Source organism: Aquarana catesbeiana, linkage group LG01 (genome assembly GCF_042186555.1).
Source record: "Aquarana catesbeiana isolate 2022-GZ linkage group LG01, ASM4218655v1, whole genome shotgun sequence".
Taxonomy (NCBI): Eukaryota; Metazoa; Chordata; class Amphibia; order Anura; family Ranidae; genus Aquarana; species Aquarana catesbeiana.
This window is the reverse complement of record NC_133324.1, coordinates 432,506,279-432,527,237: the sequence shown is the minus strand read 5'-3', so window position 1 is coordinate 432,527,237 and position 20,959 is coordinate 432,506,279. Positions and strand designations below refer to the sequence as shown.

At 45.6% G+C, this 20,959-nt stretch overlaps 1 protein-coding gene across 1 annotated transcript in view; it reads right to left on the bottom strand.

Moving 5' to 3' along the window:
- CAAP1 (caspase activity and apoptosis inhibitor 1) overlaps positions 1-20,675 on the bottom strand; it is a 55,439-nt gene extending 34,764 nt beyond the window's left edge. Inside the window, exons 1-3 of the mRNA XM_073635946.1 lie at positions 20,518-20,675; positions 20,118-20,270; positions 16,122-16,325 (exon numbers count right to left, since the gene is read on the bottom strand). Coding sequence (XP_073492047.1) covers positions 16,122-16,325; positions 20,118-20,234 — 321 coding nt within the window. The 5' untranslated portion in view covers positions 20,235-20,270; positions 20,518-20,675. The remainder of the gene's footprint in view (positions 1-16,121; positions 16,326-20,117; positions 20,271-20,517) is intronic.
- Positions 20,676-20,959: the final 284 nt, after the last annotated feature.

Here is a 20,959-nt window from a genome sequence, read left to right as displayed (position 1 = left end):
TAGAGGAGTGCGCAGGAGGGCTGGACCAGTCACCATCTGCTCTATGGGGGCGCCAGTCCCTCCACCCTACCCAGCCAAGTAGCTCCATATAGCCCATAAGGCTTTGCTACAGCAAGTCGACGGCCGCCGGGGATTGAATATGTGCGGGAGGCAGGAGTTAGGAGGGCTTTTTTCTTGGGGGGGCGGCTTTTGCCGCCCCCCCCCCCGCAAAGTGCCGCCCTAGGCCTGGGCCTTGTTGGCCTAGGCCAAGATACAGCACTGCATACAGTACTGTGATCTTAGGCTACTAAAACAAAAAAAAAAGTTTTAGATGCAATACTCATCTTCAGACCAATTATGTCCTCTGCAGTAAGCCTTACCACCACTGGATGTCACTAATATTCTAGGCTGAATGACATCTAGCATCAGCTAAGACCAGGCTACTATGGACACATGGCAATGACAGAATCCCTTACCATGCTTCACAAAAGGTTGCATAAAAAGTTCTTCTCCCCAACTAGCCTTGATTTCCATGGGAAAAAAAAGTTAAACTCCTTGCTATAGAAAGCCCTCTGTCATTTACCGCAGTCTCTTCATAGCTTCAACATTCCCTACAGGATTCCTTTTCAGACGACATTTTCTAACAGTTAAAGCATATGATTTGGTGCAAGATCACTACAAGATATAATTCGGTTTCTTTTTTTTTTTTTTTAACAGAAATGTTTATTGTAGAACAAAATCAGCAGTACAATGTCATGATCGGTACAAATACATCCATACACATAAAAAAACAGGATGAAGTCTGTATTAGTCCAATGGGATACCTTCTAGATATTTATTGAGTTATTTCTAGCAACAACCAGGGTTCTCCACCAGCAAAGTAGTTTCACATCCTTTGCCCATACATGTAGCCTACATAACTGAAAAGTGAGGTATTTCTGGGGGGGGGGGGGGAATTGGGGGCGATGAGGAAGGAGGGTGAGTAAAACGGAATTCAAATGGAGGTAATCTCTCTCTCATGTGATCCTTCAGGTCTACTCTTAGTACTTTAGTCATTAGTGTCTATCCACCCCGACCAGACCTTATTGAATTTCGCTGGGCACTGCCTGCTCTCGTATGTAAGATTGTAAAGGGGTAGTACAGGGTTTATTGAAAGGTGCCAAGAGTCTCTCGTGGGTGGCTCTGCCGCGTTCCATCTTAGAAGTATTTCCCTTCTAGCATAGATCAGGGAGAATGTCATGCACAGCCTAATATACCTCTCTCCCTGTACCTGGTCCAGGTGACTCAGTAGAAGGGTCAGGGGGTCCAGTGGGATCTGTGTCCCACTCACCCTGCTCACGGTATCAGTGACTGCCTCCCAGTAGGGTCGGAGTTTGAGGCAGGACCAAACCATATGCCAGAATGAGCCTACCTCCTGTCTACATCTGGGGCACAGCAGATCTCATTGAGGGTATATGCGGGCTAGTCTCTGTGGGGTGTAGTAGGCCCTGTGGAGGAATTTGAGTTGAATAAATCTGTCTTTTGCCGCTATCATCGAGGGGATAAAAGTGCAGACTCATTCATCCCATTCCTCGTCACCAAGAGTCTGTATGTCTATCTTCTACCTGTCCAGAGATTGGGTCGGATTAATGTCGTGGGCTACCGTCAAGTAGAGGTTTAGAGAGGAAAGGAGTTTTCATCGTACTGGAGATTAATAGACGTTCTATAAAATCCAATTACAAAATTATTTTTTCCGGGAATTGGGTCCTAAAAGCATGTCTTAAATTGCCAGCATCTAAATTCCCATGAGTTGGGTATCGAGTACAGGGCTTTCAATTGCTGAAATGTTTACCGTCCTTAGTGATATGTTTAAGATTCGTAATCCCCTTCCTTGCCCATAGTGAAGAGTCCGGTAAGGTATTTAGATGGGGTAACACTAGATTAAGGGCATGTGAGGGGATATATGAAAGGGTTTTTTTGTGGTTTTTTTTTTATACACTGCTCTAGCTTCCTGCTAGGCCCTAATCGTGGTCTTCATAGGGGTAGTTATGGAGGGGTCAGCCTGCATCCCTCGAAATGCTAGTTTGCTCAAAGCTGCATATGACCCCAGGATGGCTGCTTCTAATGTAACCGCTGGGTTTTTTCTGGGCTGGGAAAACCACCAGCGAATGGTGAAAAGGACTACTGCCCAATAATAAATTTGGAAGCGCCAGACCTCCTCCCATAAGGGGGAGGTACAGTATTCGTTTTGACACCCTGGAGGGCTTCCTAGCCCAGACAAAGGACACCAGCAACCCCTCTAACCTCTTGAAGAAGCTTTTGGGGAGATGTGATGGGGTATTCCTAAAGAAGTATAAAAATGTAGGTAGATACACCATTTTCAGTAGGTTGACCCTACCTACAGGTGTGAGGGGGAGTGTGCGCCATGCTGCACATTTGGTGGTGACCTGCGACATATGGGGCTTCATGTCATTGCTCATGTAGTCTCCTATGTCACTGGTAACCTTAATTCATAAATACATGAACTCTTCCAACCATTTAAGCTGTTTCTGGGTATCGTGTTTAGTGGGTGAGGGGTGCAGCGAGAAAAGTACAGACTTATGCCAGTTGATGCGTATGCCCGAGTAGCCACTGAATTGATCAAATAGGGACAGCACTGAGAGAAGAGATGTGGATGCATCAGCTAGATAAAGCAGAGCATCCTCCGCATAAAGGTAGAGTTTTTCTTCAATGGACCCAACCTGTATACCCCTCACTTGCCTGGCCGCTCGGATGAGGGCGGCCAGGGGTTCTAATGCCAGGGCAAACAATGCCTGGGGGTAGGGGACACCCCTGTCTAGTTCCATGGCTCAACGAGAAAGGTTCCAATAGACAACCATTTATGTGGACTCTGGCTTGCGGATTGGCATACAGCATCTTTACCCATGACATGAATTTAGGGCTGAAGCCAAATTTGGAAAGAACTGCCCACAGATATCTCCACTCAATGGAGGCCACCAGCCCCGCGCCTCCCCTTCCTGTTCTGGCAATTTGGGTAAAGAGTCTCCTGATGTTGATATCTGTGCCCCTACCCGGCATGAATCCGGTTTGGTCGGGGTGGACAAGGGCTGTTATAACTGTGTTCAGTCTGTTGGCTAATATTTTGGCTAGTATTTTCACGTCCACGTTTAATAGGGAGATAGGTCGATAGGAGGAGCACAGGGAAGGGTTCTTCCCCGGCTTAGGGATCACTACTATGACCACCTCTCCCATAGATTGGGGAAGGGTCTCCAATTCCGCCGAGTTTACCATCATAGCGTGCAATCTAACGGGAAGGACGTCTGCATACTGTTTGTAGAGCTCTACTGGAATACCATCAAGGCCAGGGGTCTTGCCTGACTGCAGTGTTTTGAGTGCCTTGAGTATTTCCTCTACCGTGATAGGCCCATCTAGCCCATTCCTATAAGTGGCAGTCAAAACTGGAATATCTATGTCCTCTAAATAGGATGTTAGTTTGTCCTCTCTATAGGTCACTCGGGAAGTATAGAGCATTGGTAGTATGGAGAAGCAGCCTTTAATCTCTTCGGGGGTATAAAGGAGGTCTCCACTAGGGCCAAGGATGTGAGGTATACTAATCCCACCAGATTGCTCTTTAGAGAGCCAGGTCAGAAGTTTCCCTGATCTTTCTCCCTGCTCAAATATGTGTTGGGATTGTGCGAGTAACTTCTTCTGAGTAAGGGAGGTATGGAGAGGACCTCCCTGGTCAGAGACTGTCTTTGGGCGTAGTGCTGGGGTTCTCGAGATCTAACAGAGCGCTTCCTGAGTCCCAGCTTCAGATTCAGCTTTAACCAGAGCGGCTCTTCTTTATTTCCTAACATTAGCAATGATGGTCTGATACTGCCCTCTCGTGGACGCCTTAAAAGGCATCCCACACTACTGTGGCCTCCGCTGAGCCCAGGTTGACCACCCAGTATCCCTCCAACTCTCTTCTAAATTGTGTGTCTATCTCCAGGTCCGAAACCCAGAATCTAGAAAGCCTCCAGAGTTTGTCTGTGGGGAAGCCCAGGGTGCCTAAGCTCAAGAGTAGAGGTGCGTAGTCCAATATGCCTCTGGGCAGTATCCTGACCTCCTGAACCCTAGACAGGACAGATCTCCCAGCAAAAATTTGATTAATGTGGGAAAAAGGACCTGTGGGATGCAGAGTGGCAAGTGTAGGCACGAGATTGAGGGTGTCTCCATACATGTCAGACCATAAGTCTCCGCCCATGTTGCCAAACCAGAGTAGTGGGGGGCAGCGGCTGCTAGTCTGTCCATGCCTGAATCAGGAGCCATATTAAAGTCACCTAGGATCACTACATGGTCTGAGGGAAATTCTGTGATTCTGGATGTTATTATCAAACCCCAAATCCCAATTCAGCATGCTGGCTGCAAAGGGGAGGACACATGCAAGAGGTGAGCTGAACACCTCCGAATCTTATTGGGGGGGGCTCAATCGAGCGCATAAGTTCTCCACACCTCCGCTAGTCCTCATGAAGGCTGATGAGGGGGTGTGATAGAGTTATAGGAGAAAAAAGGAAGAGTAATTTATGCACCCCACAGCAATAAGAGTATAATCCAACAAGGAAACGTGGGTTCTGCTAGGTATTCTGCTGTTGCCTTGGCGAACTAAGGGGAAAGGGAGAGGGTAGGTAATGGTGTATCCATCGCGCCACTAGGAGTAATTAATATAAGATGCCTAGTATCAAAATAACAAAAAGTGAAGTATACCAAAAAAATTGCTGCAAAATCTAATAGCGTTCACAAAAACACAAAACAAGTATAAGAGCAGAAAATGATCTTGCGCAAAAGTGAATAAAAAGTGAACCAAGGGGAGAGAAACTAGCCGAGTCTCCTGACCATGTCAGGGGCAAAAATTTGTGTTGCGGGAAAAACAGGAACAGGCTTAAGCCTAGGTTTAATAGTGCAGACCACCTCCAACAACCTGCTCCACAGTCCCAGTGAATGTTACCCAGGGGCTCTCCAGTGCCCCAGCAGGACAGTCAATGGAGAACGGGGAGAACTGGGAAGAAGTCTGCTCAGAATGCTACATCCATTTGAACTGCCTCGATCTTGGCGGTAAGGGTAGATTGGCAAGTAGCAATTGCCACCATCACCTCCACTAGCCACGGCGGCCTGGAGTCAGCTGACTCCATGGGGTTTGACTGCGAAGGCCACGTGAGAGCAGCGCCTGGATCGTGTCTGCTCAGAATGAGGGTCCCAGCGGGTGGCTGAGGGGCAAACCTCAAGGGGGACAACAGGTGCAGGGAAGTGGACAGGCATGCCGAAAGCCGGGATGATTCAAAGTGTAGTGGTAGAAGGGGAGAAAGAACTCACTGATACCCAGATCAACGGATCGGTGGTAGGGAATCCAACCAGGCGGAGGCCTCCCTTGGCGAGTTGAAGAAGCGGGTTGTCTCTCCATCCTGGACCCGAAGGCTCATCGGAAAGAGCACACTATACACGGATATTGCGGGGCCTCATCGACGATTTCACCGAGTCCAATGATTTGCGGAGCTTTTGCGTCTCGACAGAGTAGTCCAGGAAGATCATCAGTTTGTTGTTTTGTAAGCATAAAATCACCCAGCAGCCTCGAGGCACGGAGAATTTCATCCCGGTCCCGAAAGTTCAGCATAGGGAGGATGAAGGTTCTAGGGGGAGCTCCTAGGGGGAACAGGCTTAGGTGGGACACGGTGGGCTCTCTCCATGGTGTAGTGGGGGTAGAAGTGGGCATCAGAAAGAAGAGTGCGCAGGATGCCTTCCACAAAGCTCGTGGGGTTTCCCCCCCTCTGCTCCCTTAGGCAGGCCAATTATACTAAGGTTGTTCCTTCTGTTCCTTTTCTCAGCGTCCTCCTCCCTGTACTCAAGGGCCTTCACCATAGTCTGGAGAGTGAGGAGGGTCGCCGATTGTTCCAGGACCTCGTCCTCTGACCGATCCGCTGCTCGGTCTCCTTCACTCTGGAGCATTGAGGTCTACATCCATTTGAACTGCCTTGATCTTAGCTGTAAGGGTAAATTGGCAAGTAGCGATTGTCGCCATCACCTCCGCTAGCCATGGCGGCCTGGAGTCAGCCGACTCCATGGGGTTTGTCTGCGATGCCGCGTGAGAGCAGTGATTGGATCGTGTCTCCACGTGCGTGCAGGGAGATGGCGGTGGAACTTCTGCGATCAAGGGAATTTTAAGCCTTTTTAAGCCTGGACTGTGCGCCCGAGGATCTGCGCCTCATCCAGGTGTTGTCAGGGCTGAAATTAGGGGAATATATCCCGTGGATGCGGATAATTTCCTGAAAGCTAGCAGAGCTTGTGGAGAATGCAGCTGCTCATGTTGTCATCTTGGACACGCCCCCCCCTATAATTCTGTTTCTTAGGAGGAACATTTAGGTCCTAACTGTCAAATGCATATTCTACTTTTCAACTTGCCCAGCAAAATCTGGTTACGGAGGATGGGTGCCCTGTCTGATCTCACAGCAAGCCTTAAAAGGGGTTATAAACACTTTTTTTTTTTTTTTTTTAAACATACATATCATACTTACCTCCACTGTGCAGTTCAATTTGCACAGAGTGGCCCCGACCCTAGTCTTCTGGGGTCCTCCAACAGTGCTCGTGGCTCCTCCCCGCATGGGGAGACCCCCTAAGACAAAGCGCTCTCCCTGGGGGTTGCCGTGCGGTCACGCTCACAAGTCCAGCATTTGCGTCTATAGACACAGAATGCCAACTCTGCCCCACCCCCTGGCGCCCGTCTCATTGGATTTGACAGAAGTGGGAGCCAATGGCTGTGCTGCTATCAATCTATCCAATCAAGAGCGGAGACCCCGGCCAGAGAGGGTGTGAGCGTCTCTGGCGTGGGAACGAACGGGCTCAGGTGAGTAAAATGGGGGTGCTGGTCAGTGACAGAAGTTTTTTTACCTTAATGTATAGAATGCATTAGGGTGAAAAAACACGAGGGTTTATAACCCCTTTAAGCTGGGTATACACTAGCAGAGTTTTGTCCAACATTTTTTATTGTAAGAACGTTCCTTCTTCCAATCAGTGGGGTCAGTACAAAAAAAAAATACAGGCCGGAATTCTACCAGTGTGTATTCATTTAGCCGGCTTCTGTTGGAAAACCAACAGCCAACTGACTCGCGATCAGCCCTCTCAGCCAATGGCAGAGAGGGCTGATTGGAGTGTTCTGGAGAGAGGGGGGGAGGCATCCCCCTGAAGAACACAACAGCTCAGCTGGGGCAGATCACTGGACTAGCCTTGCATGGTTAGTACAGCGGCTCCAACCGGAGCTGTCAGTTTCGTAGAGTATACACTGGTAGTGATGACATCATCCCTGTACTGTACATAGAGCAGAACTATAGGAGGGACCCAGACACACACAGGCTGTAGCAGAGATCTACAGGGGGATGAATACAAGACCAGTTGTCTTGCACAAGGAGAGAACAGTGGTGACTGTCCAACAAGAAGTAGGCTAAATGGTATCATCAGAAAATTGCATACTTTATTGACAAAATAATAAAATCCAATAGAAGGGCAAGCCTGCCCTTCAATTGGATTCTATTAGGCCAATAGAATATCCACATTTTTGGCTGATATAGAGTAGCCGTCTTTTTTCTTTTTGGACAGACGACTTGTGAGGGTGTGATGTTCCTCCAGCCTGAGCACCAGTAGTTCAGTCCTGACAGTCCAGATGATCAAGTGCTGCTCTTCCTGTGTATGTTGTTGAACAGTGGTGACTAGTCTTTGTGACAGGAAAGACTAGACCAAATCTGTTTATCCTGGCAGTCAGCTTCAAGGTTTGTGTCTTGAATACAAGTGACAGTTTTGCTTTAAGTGGCCTTAGGTTCTTTTTATCCACTTTAGCTCCAGGCCTTTTCTGTCACTTTTTGTTGACATGTAACAAGCAGAACCTCAAACATTTTATTTTTTTATAGCAGAGGCCCTAGAGAATAAATTGATGGGTGTTGCAATTTTTTATGTCACACTGTATTTACATAGCGGTTTTTCAAATGCAATTTTTTGGGAAAAAAACGAAGTTACTTACTGGTAACGTTCTTTCCCGTAGTCTTTCAGGACAGCCACCTGAGAGACCTTGGCTCCTCCCCTCTGTAGGAAACACCTGCGCCAGCTTTCTTATAAATTTCCTCCTCCCCTGCTGGCTCCTCAGTTCTTTGAAGAGCACCTCCAGTTTGCTGGGGAGACACAAGAACATATGATACACATAATTCATTATATCACATTTCCTGTAAGGAAATCTCTATGTCTTTTTACACAATTGGGTGGGTACCAGGCTGTCCTGAAAGACTACGGGAAAGAACGTTACCAGTAAGTAACTTCGTTTTTCCCCTAATCGTCTTTCAGGACAGCCACCTGAGAGGATAACCAAGCACTTACCTTTAGGGTGGGACCACAGCTTGTAGGACTTTGCGTCCAAAGGTCTGATCCTTGGCTGACCACAGGTCCATTCTATAATGTTTTACAAAAGTGGCGAAGCTGGACCAGGTTGCCGCCTTACAAATCTGTTCTGGCGTTGCTCCAGCTCTCTCTGCCTGTGACGCTGCCATTGACCTTGTGGAGTGTGCCCTGATTCCTTCTGGGATCTGCATGCCCCTTAGTTTGTACGCCTGTTCAATGGCGTTCCTAAGCCACCTGGCTATAGTGCTTCTTGAAGCCTTATACCCTTGCCTAGCTCCAGAAATTAAAATAAATAAAGAATCCGTCTAAGTGTTTTTGTTACCTCTAAATAATGTAAGACGCATCTCCTGACGTCTAAATTATGAAACTTTATTTCCTGTTCTTTCGAAGGATTTGAACAAAACGAGGGTAACACTATGTCTTGGTCTCGGTGAAACTTCGAGGCCACTTTGGGCAGAAATCCCGGATCCATTTTAAAGACTATGCGATCCGGGAAAATCTGACAAAAGGGGGGTCCAATCGATAGGGCTCCTATCTCGCAGACCCTTTTGGCTGTAGTGATCGCTACCAAAAAGATTGCTTTCAGTGTCAGCATCTTTAGGCTGCAATCTTTCAAAGGCTCAAAGGGTTCTGCTGTCATAGTTTCCAGCACTAATGACAGGTCCCATTTTGGAAAGGCTGAACTCTGTATTGGCCTCAGCCTGCTCACGGATCTGAAAAGTCTGATTATCCATGGATTTGCTGCTAAGCCTTTTTCCTGGTAAACTGACAGTGCGGACACCTGGCTCTTTAGCGTACTGAGACTTAGGCCTTTATCTACACCACTCTGTAGAAATTCTAAGACTGCCATTGAGCTTTGTGTTTTGAAGTTGTTTTCTGCACACCATCTGCTAAAGCATTTCCATACTTTTTGATATATAATCCGTGTCTCAACCTTTCTGCTTTTCAGCAGTGTCTCTATTAAACGGTTTGAGAACCCTTTTGCTTTTAGCAGCTGCTCCTCAGATACCAGGCGGCTAAATTCCACCTTCCTACCTGGGGACAGTACACTGGGCCCTGTGAAAGTAGGTCTTCCTGGACTGGTAACAACCAGGGGGGCTCTATGGCGAGTTCTTTGAGCATAGAGAACCACGGTCTCCTGGGCCAGTGAGGCTCAGGATTTCCTTTGCTAAAGACCACAGGGCTCCGCTTCTGATTCCCCCTTGTCTGTTTATGTAGGCGATTACCGATGAGTTGTCGGACCTGACCTGCACATGATGTCCCTTCAACTCTCTGTGGAAGGATTGAAGCGCAAACCATACTGCCTTCAACTCCTTCCAATTGGACGACCTCCTCCTCTCCTCCTTTCCCCAAGTCCCTTGAGATTTGGGAGTTTAAATGTGCTCCCCACCCTACGCCACTTGCGTCTGTGGTTAGAGTTTGGGAAATAGGTAGGATCCATAGCCTTCCTTTGTTTACATTTTCTGCTCTTCTCCACCACCATAGGGTCTTTTTTACCCCTGCTGGTATAAACACTTGTGTGTCCAGTGATTCCTGCTTGTGATCCCATATCTTTAATAGGGACATCTGTAATGGCCGAAAATGTAGGCTTGCCCATTGTACCGCTGGAATTGCTGATGTTAGCAACCCCAGCGTTGACATGATTTTTCTTATTAAACATGGTAGATAGGTCTGTATTCTTTTTATTTCTCTCTGGATTTTCTCTATCTTCTCCTTGGGTAGGAATATTCTTTGTTGCACTGAATCTATTATATACCCCAAATACTTTATTTGTTGAGTGGGTTGTAGATTGGATTTTTCTACACTTATCAACCAACCTAGACTTTCCAGGAATTTCCGTGTGTATTCTAGGTTTTCTAGCAATCTCCCGGGGGAGTCTGCAAAAAGGAGAAGGTCGTCTAAATAGGCAATTATGGATATGCCTTTTAGTCGCAATGGTGCCAGAGCTTCTGCCAGAATTTTTGTAAAAATTCTCGGTGAGGAAGAGAGGCCGAAGGGTAGAGCTCGGAATTGAAGGTATAGGGTTTCTTTCCCTGTTTCTATTGCTAGTCTTAGAAACTTCTGGCAATTTTGGTGTATGGGTATGTGCAGGTACGCATCTTTTAAATCCAGGGAGACCATATAACAGCTTGGTGGTAACAGGGCCTTCACTGAGTATATGGAATCCATTCTGAATCTTTTGTAAGTTATGGATAGATTTAAGGGTTTGAGGTTGAGAATTGGTCTGACCTTTCCCGAGGGTTTTTGTACTCCGAATATATGGGAGTAAAAACCCTGCCCTTCTTCTTCTCTTGGGACCTTGATTATTACACCTTGCTTTCTGAGATCCGTTATGGCACTCATTAACCCTCTGGCTTTCCCTCTGTTTTTTGGAAGCCTGGTGGTGTAAAATCTGTTTGGGGGTGAACTTGAAAATTCCAGGTAATACCCCTCTCTTATTGTTCTTAAAATAAACTGACTGGAGGATATCTCTTCCCATTGCAGGAGGAAGGCCCCCAGTCTTCCTCCCACTGGGACTACTTTGTCATGGTTTATTTTTGGCTTGTTCAGGAGGACGAAAAATCGCTCCTCCCTTGCCTTTCCCTCTCTGGACCCAAGGTCTTTTCTGGTTTTCTGCCTTGGGTGCAGAGAAACAGGATTTTGTGTCCCCTCTCTGCTTCCTTTTATTCTGGTATGGCTGACTGCAGGTTGCTTTCCTTTTCAGCGGAAACGCTTTCTTCTTATCCGCTGTACGGTCCAGCACTTCTTCTAATCCTGGCCCGAACAGCAGGTCCCCTGAGAAGGGGATCCCGCAAAGTTTGGCTTTAGATGCGCAATCACCTTGCCATGTTTTTAGCCAAAGGGCCCTCCGTGTGGAGCTGGTTAGTGCCGAAGATCTGGCTGGCATGCGTACCAGTTCTGCTGATGCATCCGCGATATACGCGATGCCTCGCAGAAGAGTGGGAAAAGAGGATAAAATCTGCTCTTTTGCAGTTCCTTCCTCGATGTGCGCCTGAATCTGGTTCAACCAGAACTCAACATTTCTGGCCACTACCGTGACTGCCATGGCTGGCTTTAGGCTTCCCACTGTGGAGTCCCATGACTTTCTTAACAGGGAGTCCATCCTCTTAGCCATTGCTTCAGATAAGACCCCCATGTCCTCAAAAGCTAGATCCGTATGTCTCGATACTTGTGAGAACGCCGCATCTAGCTTCGGGGTTTTATTCCATATTGATGATTTGTCATCTGAAAATGGAAACCGTCTCTTTAAGGCTTTAGAAAAGAATGGCTTTCGTTCTGGTTCCTGCCACTCTTTTTTAATTGCCTCCACTAAGACGTCATGAACGGGAAAATTCTTCTTTTCCTGTTCCCCTAAACCCACATACATTTGATGATGCAGGGATAAAGGTTTTTTCTCAGTTTGTATACCTAATGTGGTATGAATGGCTCCCAGAAGATGGTCAACTTCTTCCAATGAGAGTTTGTACCAGGAGGGTTTCCTGGAATCCCCTTCCAGGGCCTCTCCTTCTGATTCTTGGGAGCCAGACGCTGCGCTGTCAGGCTCCTCGTCTGCCTCCTCCCTAGGGGCTGATGCAGTGCCTGCACTAGTAGAAGGTAGTGCTTGTACTTTTGGTAGTTTTGTTTGTACTGTAGGAGGGGCAGTCTGCAGCTGTGGGATCTGAAACCCTTCAAAGAAGGTTTTAAAGGATTCAAATGTATTTCATAATTCCTTAACCGAAGCTGCTAAATCACTGCCCTGCTCAGTGGAATGTTCCTGCACCAGTTTGCTAATACATTCTTTACACAATGCTTTCCCCCAGGAATCTTTAAGTGTATTTTTTACAGGAAGGGCACCTCCTCTTTGAGTTGTGAGAGGGCCTGGCTTTGTCTGTTTTCTGAAATGATATAAAAGACAAAACCCCACCGAATAACACTACCATAATCTTCTCCTGCAAAACTGCAGGTGCACAGCGTTTTTCATGTGGGCTTACCTGAACAGGGGCCCCATGAACCACCCTCTGACACCAGAGGGCACTTTACCCACCCCCCCTCTATTTTTGCTGGATGAATGGCTCCCGGTGGGGGCGGGGGGGCGGTGGGTTCAGGCCAGGGAAGTTCCACCCTAGGTTCCCCTTACCTTAACATGGCTGGAGCTGGTCTCTGCTGGAGCTGCAGTCTGGTCTCTACCTTCTGCATCCGACATTTTGGTGTCACCACCGGAGCCTTTGCTGTCTCTACAGCATGTGCGGCTCCTCTCCAGCCTATGCCTGGCTCCTTTTCATGATTCGCGGCCGGAACCGGAAGCCGCGAACCCGGAAGTGCACGCCCCCTCCGCCGGACATGACGTCACCCGTCACAGGTGCCGTGCGGTCCCAATACCCAGCGTGATTACACTGCCAGTGCTTACACGCTGCTTGAGGGCATGGGACGGCTGGGCCTGCACCTCCTGCTACCACTCTCGGCTATTGAAAGGGAGCCCCCCCGACCTCCATCTGCACTCAGAGATGTGGGGGTGACAATCCTCCTCCAGGTTAGTTGTTTGCCTGGACTGCCCAAAGAGCCTCTGCTCCTTTTTAGGACAACTGCCTGAGCCTCCTGACTCTCCTGGCTTGGTTCCTGTGGTGTCTCCCCTCTGGAGGAAACACAAATAACTGAGGAGCCAGCAGGGGAGGAGGAAATTTATAAGAAAGCTGGCGCAGGTGTTTCCTACAGAGGGGAGGAGCCAAGGTCTCAGGTGGCTGTCCTGAAAGACGATTAGGGGAAAATACACTTTTTTAATCTTAAAGCCAAAAAACAAAAAAAAAAAACAAAAAAAAACACAACACCACAATACATCAATACATAAGCCAATTTGTTTGTAAAATATAAAAGATGATGCTACACTGAGTAAATAGATGCCAAACATGTCATGCTTAAAAATTGCGCATGCCTGTGCAACAGCGACAAACAACAAAAATTTTATTATCCATAGGCGATGCTTTGAGCCTTTACAGATTACCACTTTAGATTCACACAGTCTGGTGCTAGAATAACTGCCTAAGATCAGACGTTTGCATTGATACCTCACATGTGTGGGACTATCACTGTTTGCATGCATGTGGGAGAGACGCGTATTGCGCACGAGCACGAAGGGTGGGGTACTTTAAATTTTTTTTTTAATTATTAATTTATTTTTACACTGTCGCTTTAATTTTTTCATCACTTTTATTGCAGTTACAAGGAATGTAAACATCACTTGTGACAGCAATAGGCATGTGATAGGTACTCTTTATGGAGAGATCTGGGGTCTATAAGACCCCAGATCCCTATTCTACACTTAAAAGCATTTGATCACACCAAAATCGGTGTGATCAAATGCTTTTTATTTTTTGAAATTGGCGCCGTTTACTTCCAGGGAAACTAGAAGTGATGTAAGGACATCGCCTTCGGGTTCCTTTATCATAGAGGCGATCAAAGTAATTCCAGTCTCTATGATCAGCCAGCGGAAGCGCCGGTTGGTCGATTGGGACTCCCTGTGGAAAGGGGAGATCCCGGTAAAGCTGCGGGTGGGACGTCCCATCCTGCTGCTTGTAAAAGCAATCCGATTGTTGACTCTAAAAAAACGGTACTGGGATGATGCTTACAGTTGCAGGCATCATCCAGGTATAACCACTTGAAGTCTAGCGGCATACTGGTACGTTGCTCGTCAGCAAGTGGTTAAACTGACCATATAGCAGAATAACTGCCAGCTTTAGAAAGACTGCAGATTGATGTCAAGTTGAGTTTCTGTATCACAGTGACAATGAAAACACGCTACCTTGTGACTACACTCATATGCACACACAGCTGAATTCATTGCACATCTACATTTCCTATCCCTGTTCTATTCAGTATTAGGTTGATATGGATTGTCAGCAGGTATACTTTTCAAGTCCTACTAAGTGTATGTTTCAGTAGATTTGATCTACGAATATGGCCTTATTCTTTTTTTTGGAGGGAAGCCATCCTAGCATAATACTCCACACAGAGCTATAAAAATTCAAGAAATTTGAGAAAAGCATGCCCCTCTTCTGACTTATTTAGCTTTCAGATGTCTGTGTGTTCTGAATAGACTTAAGAGCGTATCAAAGCCCAAAAATAAAAAATGTATTATTTTGCAACTTACCAGTCTATAGATGTGGTGGCTGTACTAGTTTCCATTTTTCAGCAAGCACAGAAAATATCTGATGATCTTGATCTTGAAATTAAATATCCTTGTCACTTCCTCTTAGAAGTTGCTAGTTATTGTGTAATCTACTAGTCCCATTAATTCTTCAAGGAAAATGAACAAAGGCAGATTTGTTTGAAGTCTAGCCTACATGTTGCCCCCTGGTCCTAAACTGGGGTTATCACGTAAATGTATTCTTTGGCTGGGTTGTAGACTGCTCAGACTGATTGTACAGTTTATACCTGGTCTTTCCCGAAGATCAATTAGGTTGTGCATTTCTCACTGTCGCTAGTAGGTGTCACTGGTACCACTGGCCATAGTATGAGTACAACTAGACTGAGTTATGAATATTTATTTTTCTTCCAGCCAGCCCAGTAGGAGGTTCTTAGCCACTGGTGCATTCTGGGAGATGATATATATTTGGGCGGGGGCCATGTGTTCGCTCTCTCGCCTCAGGCCCCTGGCCTGGGGATGTGCTGCTAAAGTAAGCTCTGCGTGTAGGCCCAGAAGTCTGTCTGGGGCCTACTAATTCTGAGATTGTCTTTAGGCTGTCTTGCCCAGAGTGGAAGAAGCCAAGCCAAATAGAGAAGATCCAGGGGAGGACCCTTGCTGGAGAGAAGAGTCAGGGTGAAGGCTGGTCTCTCAGGAGGGCCTGGTGACTCATTTGGAGGACGCACCAGAATCGTGCAATTGTGCAACGTGCTTACAGTGTTGCCAGGTCGGCTTAAAGGTTCTGAGACGGTGAAGCTGGATCTTGTTCTACATCTGAAAACTTAATTGCAGTATCGCCGGGTTGGCCTAAAGGTCCTGGTACCGTGAAGCTGTACTTTTTATGGATCCAAGGAGTCTCTAAGTGATCTGCTGCTGGTATCTGAGACCCCTAATCCTCTCTCCTACTACTAATTGGCACCCAATTTCTGTTCAAAGCTCCCCATTATAGCCATGGACTCAGCCCTGGGGTAAATCCCTGGCTCTGGAGGTTGCACCCTGCCTTTAGAAGACCCAAGGGGTGAGCTACATACATGACAACCATGGCTGCCCACACAGATCCAGTGGAGGAAAAAAAAAAAAAAAAAAATGTAAAAATGAAGGGACAGGAAGTTCTTTATTCGCAGGCTTATCAAGTGAAAACAGGAGTAAAAAGCCTGAAAGAAGAAAAACTACCGCAGCCATCACATCTAAGGACTAGGAATGGGCTTGGGCGTGTTCGGGTTCCTAGTCCCAACCCAACTAACCCACCTGCCCGATTCCGCCAGGAAGCCGACACCGCTAATCACAGGCAGTGAGGAATTTCCCGGTCCGCAGCTGCACAGATCAGGAAATGTCTCACTGCCTGTGATCAATGGTGTGCAGTGTCAGCTTCCTGGCGGGATAGGGCAGGTGGGTTGGGACCAGGAAACCAAACACGCCCAACTCATCTCTACTAAGGACTAGTAAGCTCCAGTGTATCATTTTTAGTATAGATACAGGTAATCAAATAATACTGTCTTTACAGCAAGTATAGAACTGCAGAAAACGTTCATGCATCTGACTGCACCTGCTCACTGAAGGTGGTAAAAGAAAGAAATATTTATCGTCTCACCTTTAACATATCAGGAAGCATTTTCTTAAGTTTCCGATCGCCAAGAACACGAAAACAATGTTCCATCATCTCCTTTCTATCAGAAACGTAGAAACTAATAGGTTTAAGAGGCACATTCAAGTCTAGTCCACCTTCTTCTATATCACTCAACTCCTCTACTTCTTCTTCTTTCACCAAAGAATATGGAGCAGATGTTTCTGGTTCCTGAAATCAATTTTGCAGCATTCAGTAAACAGATCAGACAATAGAGATTTGTAACCAGTGTTAAAATGTTATTACTTTAAAAAGGAACTTAACTTACCACCCCCTCACCCCCCTCTCCACATATTTTTTTTTTGCCACTGTTTTTTTTGGTCTTGTGAACAATTCACATACCCACCCAGCCAGCGAATCCAGCATTGTTCTGCTGTGATCCGCCATGCAGCTGTTACACTCTTTGTTGCTGCTGTTCTACTGTAGGAAACCTAAAGCATCCTGGCATATGTGACGTGCATATTTTCGGAGGTTTCAAAATGAAGAAGATGTTATTCTAGGTGAAAATAGAAGGCATTGTGGATTTTTTTTTTTTTTTTTTTTTAAATTAAACAAAAAAGGAAAAAAAAAAAAAAAATGTTCTTCACTTTGGCAAGAAATGGGGATAGACTGGACTTACTGGGAAGAGTGCACAGGACAACAGCTCTGAATTTTTGAATGAGTCAACTGTTTTTTTTGTTTTGTTTTTTTTTAACTTATTGAACAGAAAGCTTTCAATGGTATACTTTATTAGACCAAAAGAAAGAAAACAAGAAAATTTCTTGGGTTTTAAAGTAGAACTAAAGGCAAAACGTTATCATTTTGGATGATGAAAGGAGGGTTATAACCCCTGTCAGTCTTTTTCACACTATCTGTGCTCCATTGCAGAGATTTCCCTGCACTTCCTGTTTCTTTGCTAAACAGCAAGTAAGAGGACATCTTTCCAAAGTGAGGAAATCCCTCACCAAAACGAGTGCCCCCGATAGATCATTTCCCCTCTATTCCAGTTCTGGGGACAACCTACATTTTGGGATTTACTTTTGCTTTCGCTTTTGGAAATAATGGTAAACAGGTCAAACAGGGAGGCTGAATCTCCCTGACTAATGAAGGCACAGACAGCAATAAAAATATGACAGGTGTTCTAATCTTTGTCCTCTCTATTCAAAACTAAAAAAGTTTTGCCTTTAGTTATACTTTAAACCCCTTCCCGCCGACGTAACACATATATACAGCCCCACTGCACTGGGCTTTTTTCCGTAGGGCCACATATATGCATATCTCCCTTTGTGCTAGGAGCGCGTCACACAGTGTGCTCCCAGCACAGAGACCGGGGTCTCACCGAGAGCCCCAGGCCCTGTACCAACGATCGGGACCCAGATCTCCCGATTCCAGGTCACCTGGTCGCTGTGATAACTTCCGATTGGCTAACACAGGGATCAGTCACTGTGAAGCCTGCCCCTTTGTTTTTTACTCTCTGTGAATGGAGAGGAAAGATACAATGTATTTTTTTCATTCCTTGCAGAGAGGAATGTGCGAGCCTGGGTTCACACTGATGCAGTGCAGGACATTCCTGTGTAAATTACATGTGTTGTCTCTGGGATGCAATCTGAGCCATGGATTTGTATGGCTCAAATCGCACCAAACTCATGCAGGACCCTTTTTTTGTCCACACCAGAATCGGATCGCATGAGTGTTCACATCCATACGTACCAAATCTGCAAATCGCACTGCATTTTGCAAACGGATTGCGGGGTGTCATTAACATACACTCCACAATCGATGCGCATGAACAGCTTGTGATTTTGATGCGGTGCGGAATCCGCAGCAAAATCGATGTGAATTTGCAACGCATCTAGTGTAAACCGAGGCTAAGAAATAAGTAAATAATAAAGAAAAATACCTAGATCAAGGTTTGATCTAGGTCAATGCCAGGGTTAGTGTTTGGGTCAAATGAGATTCAAAGGTTGAATAATTCAAAGGTAGGAAAAAAAAAAAAAAAAAAAAAAGCAAAATGTGCATTATTGCTTCTGGGCGGTACTACTGGTGCAAACAGCTGGACATACACATTTGTGGTATCGCTGTGATTGTCAAGAGCAGGAGAATTTTTCTTTGGGTTGTTCTTTGGTGGTAGGTTATGGTGGTAACAAGAAAAATACATTTTTACTATCTTGGGCCAGTTTTCCTTTGATAATTAAAAAAAAAAAAAAATCAAAAAAGATATCCATAACTATTTACTACCAAATAAATGCCCAATTTGTCCTGAATAAAACAAGGTATAATCCACCTGTATGCACAAAGTAGTTGTGATGATAGGTACGGTTTTACTAACACATGTCAAAATTGTGCTTAGGAATTTAGATTTGTTTTACCCTTAAGCGTGAAGGGGTTAAAGTATACCTACATTTTTTTTTTTTATTATTATTATTATGAATACAGTAGGGCATAGATAAATGCATTGTTTTTTTCTTCATCTGGGTTTCATCAATTAGACTTCCCTTTACTTTTCCTATAGAAAGTCCTACATGGAAATCAAATCCCACCAGCAGGGGTACCCATTGGCTCATAAGATTTTCTGCACAGAATCACAGATCAGTAGTTCCATTTTATCTATTTACGCTGTGAATTCAGCTTCCTTTTAGGAGCTTAAAGATGAACACATTACAATCTTTTTACATTGTTCAGCTCCCATGGGACCTAGTTTTGACAGGCAGCCCAAGTGGAAGTTTTCCTCTCTCCCCCTCCCTCCCTGCAATCTTCTGGGATACATCACAGGTCCCAGAAGATTGCCCGGCCATTCAGTGCACACCCGGCTGTGAAGCCGCAAGCTGTCACAGCCGGGTGCCCACACTGGGGCACTTCACCTTAATGCATTCTATGCATTAAGGGGAAAAACCTCCTGTGATGCAGCAGCCCTCCAAAGCCCCCCCTTTTACTTACCTGAACCTGGTCTTTCCACGGACGTGGACGGGAACACCAGCTCCAGCCGGTGTCTCGTGTCCTGATTGGATAGATTGATAGCAGCGCAGCCATTGGCTCCCACTGCTGTGAATCAAATCCAATGACGCGGGAGTCGGGTCGAGTCCTGCTGTCTGTGTCAATAGATGCAGCAGCAGGACACGGGAGCGCGCCCGCACGAGTGCCCCGAGGGAGAGCGGCTCTCCAACTGGGCACTCGAGAAGAGGAGGAGCCAGGAATGCCGCTGAGGGACCCCAGAAGATGATCGGGGCCACTCTGTGAAAAACCAACTGCACAGAGAAGGTAAGTATGACACGTTTGTTGTTTTTTTTAAAACGAACCTTTACATATCTTTTAAGCTCAGTTCTGGTAATTAAATTATTAGTCAGGGGACGCAGTACAACTGACTTAATCAGGTAAGGTAAATTAAGCAGCTTGCAGGATGGGTTGGGGGGGTAGTAGGTTTAAGGGACAAGGAAATTATAGATTTGCCCTGAGTTGGACTAAGGCTGGATTCACATCTATACAGTTTTAGTGCTTTTTGCATATTTGCACTACAGAACATGTTCCATAGTAAACCATGTTAAATGGACTGTAGTGCAAATCTGCAAAATGCAAAAAGCGCTAAAACTGTATAGATGTGAATCCAGCCTTAATCATTCATGACACACAATTTGCCAAGCTACAACGATGACTATTTTTGATAACAGCCAACATTTTAGCACCAAGAGCCGACATACACTAAAGTATATTGATTACAATGGCTATAATGAACAGTCATTTCAGAGCTTAGTGAATTAAGACTGACACAAAACCCACATTACATGTAGGAATGCCATCTTAACCGTTTGTTATTGTCAATGTTTGTGCATGTCAACGCATAAACAAGTGTGTTTTTATACAGATATGACAGTGAATGTAGTAATCCATAATAATCTGTATTCTATTACATGTGTGCTTTCAAAGGGCTTGAGCTCTAAGTATGCAAGTATAAAGGTCCATACAACAAAAGAAGGACAAACAAGCTACCTGCTGCTGACTTGATTCCGTAGTCCTCCTCTTCCTCTCTATCTGGGCACTCGTGTCATGAGAACTGGACCTCCTTCTCTTCTTCTTTTCCTTGGAACTTTTCTTCCCACCAGTCATGTCTGCACCGCTGCTCTGATAGTCATCCGTATAAAGCTAGGGGGGAAAAAAATGATCTTTTAGGTTTCTGTCTGGTAAACAAGAGCTAGGAGTCTCAGAAGAGCGAGCTATGAATTCCTCTGGGGAGCAATTATACAGGAAAACAATGATCTCCAGGCATAACACACAGCTGTCATAGTCTCCACATCTACGCACTCATCATTGCTACCAATGCACCAACCACTACCCTCATTGATTACCAAAGTTGCAGATAATTAATATAAGTATCAGGACTTTACATTACCTTATCTAGTGAGTTTATATCACCTCTCGTCAGCTACTTCAACATTTCCTTCCTTCTCCCACCTAATTTCTTGTGTTCAAGATCCCAGCCTCACTCTCAGATCAGTTTCCTATGTGCCTAGCCTCACTCTGATTGGTTTTCTGAGTTCCAAGCCTCACTTTGATCTAAGATTAGTTTCCTGTGTTTCAAGCCTCACTATGATCGATTATCATTTCCTGTGTTTCAAGTCTCATTCTGATCTAAGATCAGTTCCTTGTGTTTCAAGCCTCACTATGATCTATTATCATTTCCTGTATTCCAAGACTTATTCTGATCTAAGATCAGTTCCTTGTGTTTAAAGCCTCATTTTGATCTAAGATTAGTCCCTTGTGTTTCAAGCCTCACTATGATCTATGATCATTTCCTGTGTTCCAAGACTTATTCTGATCTAAGATCAGATACA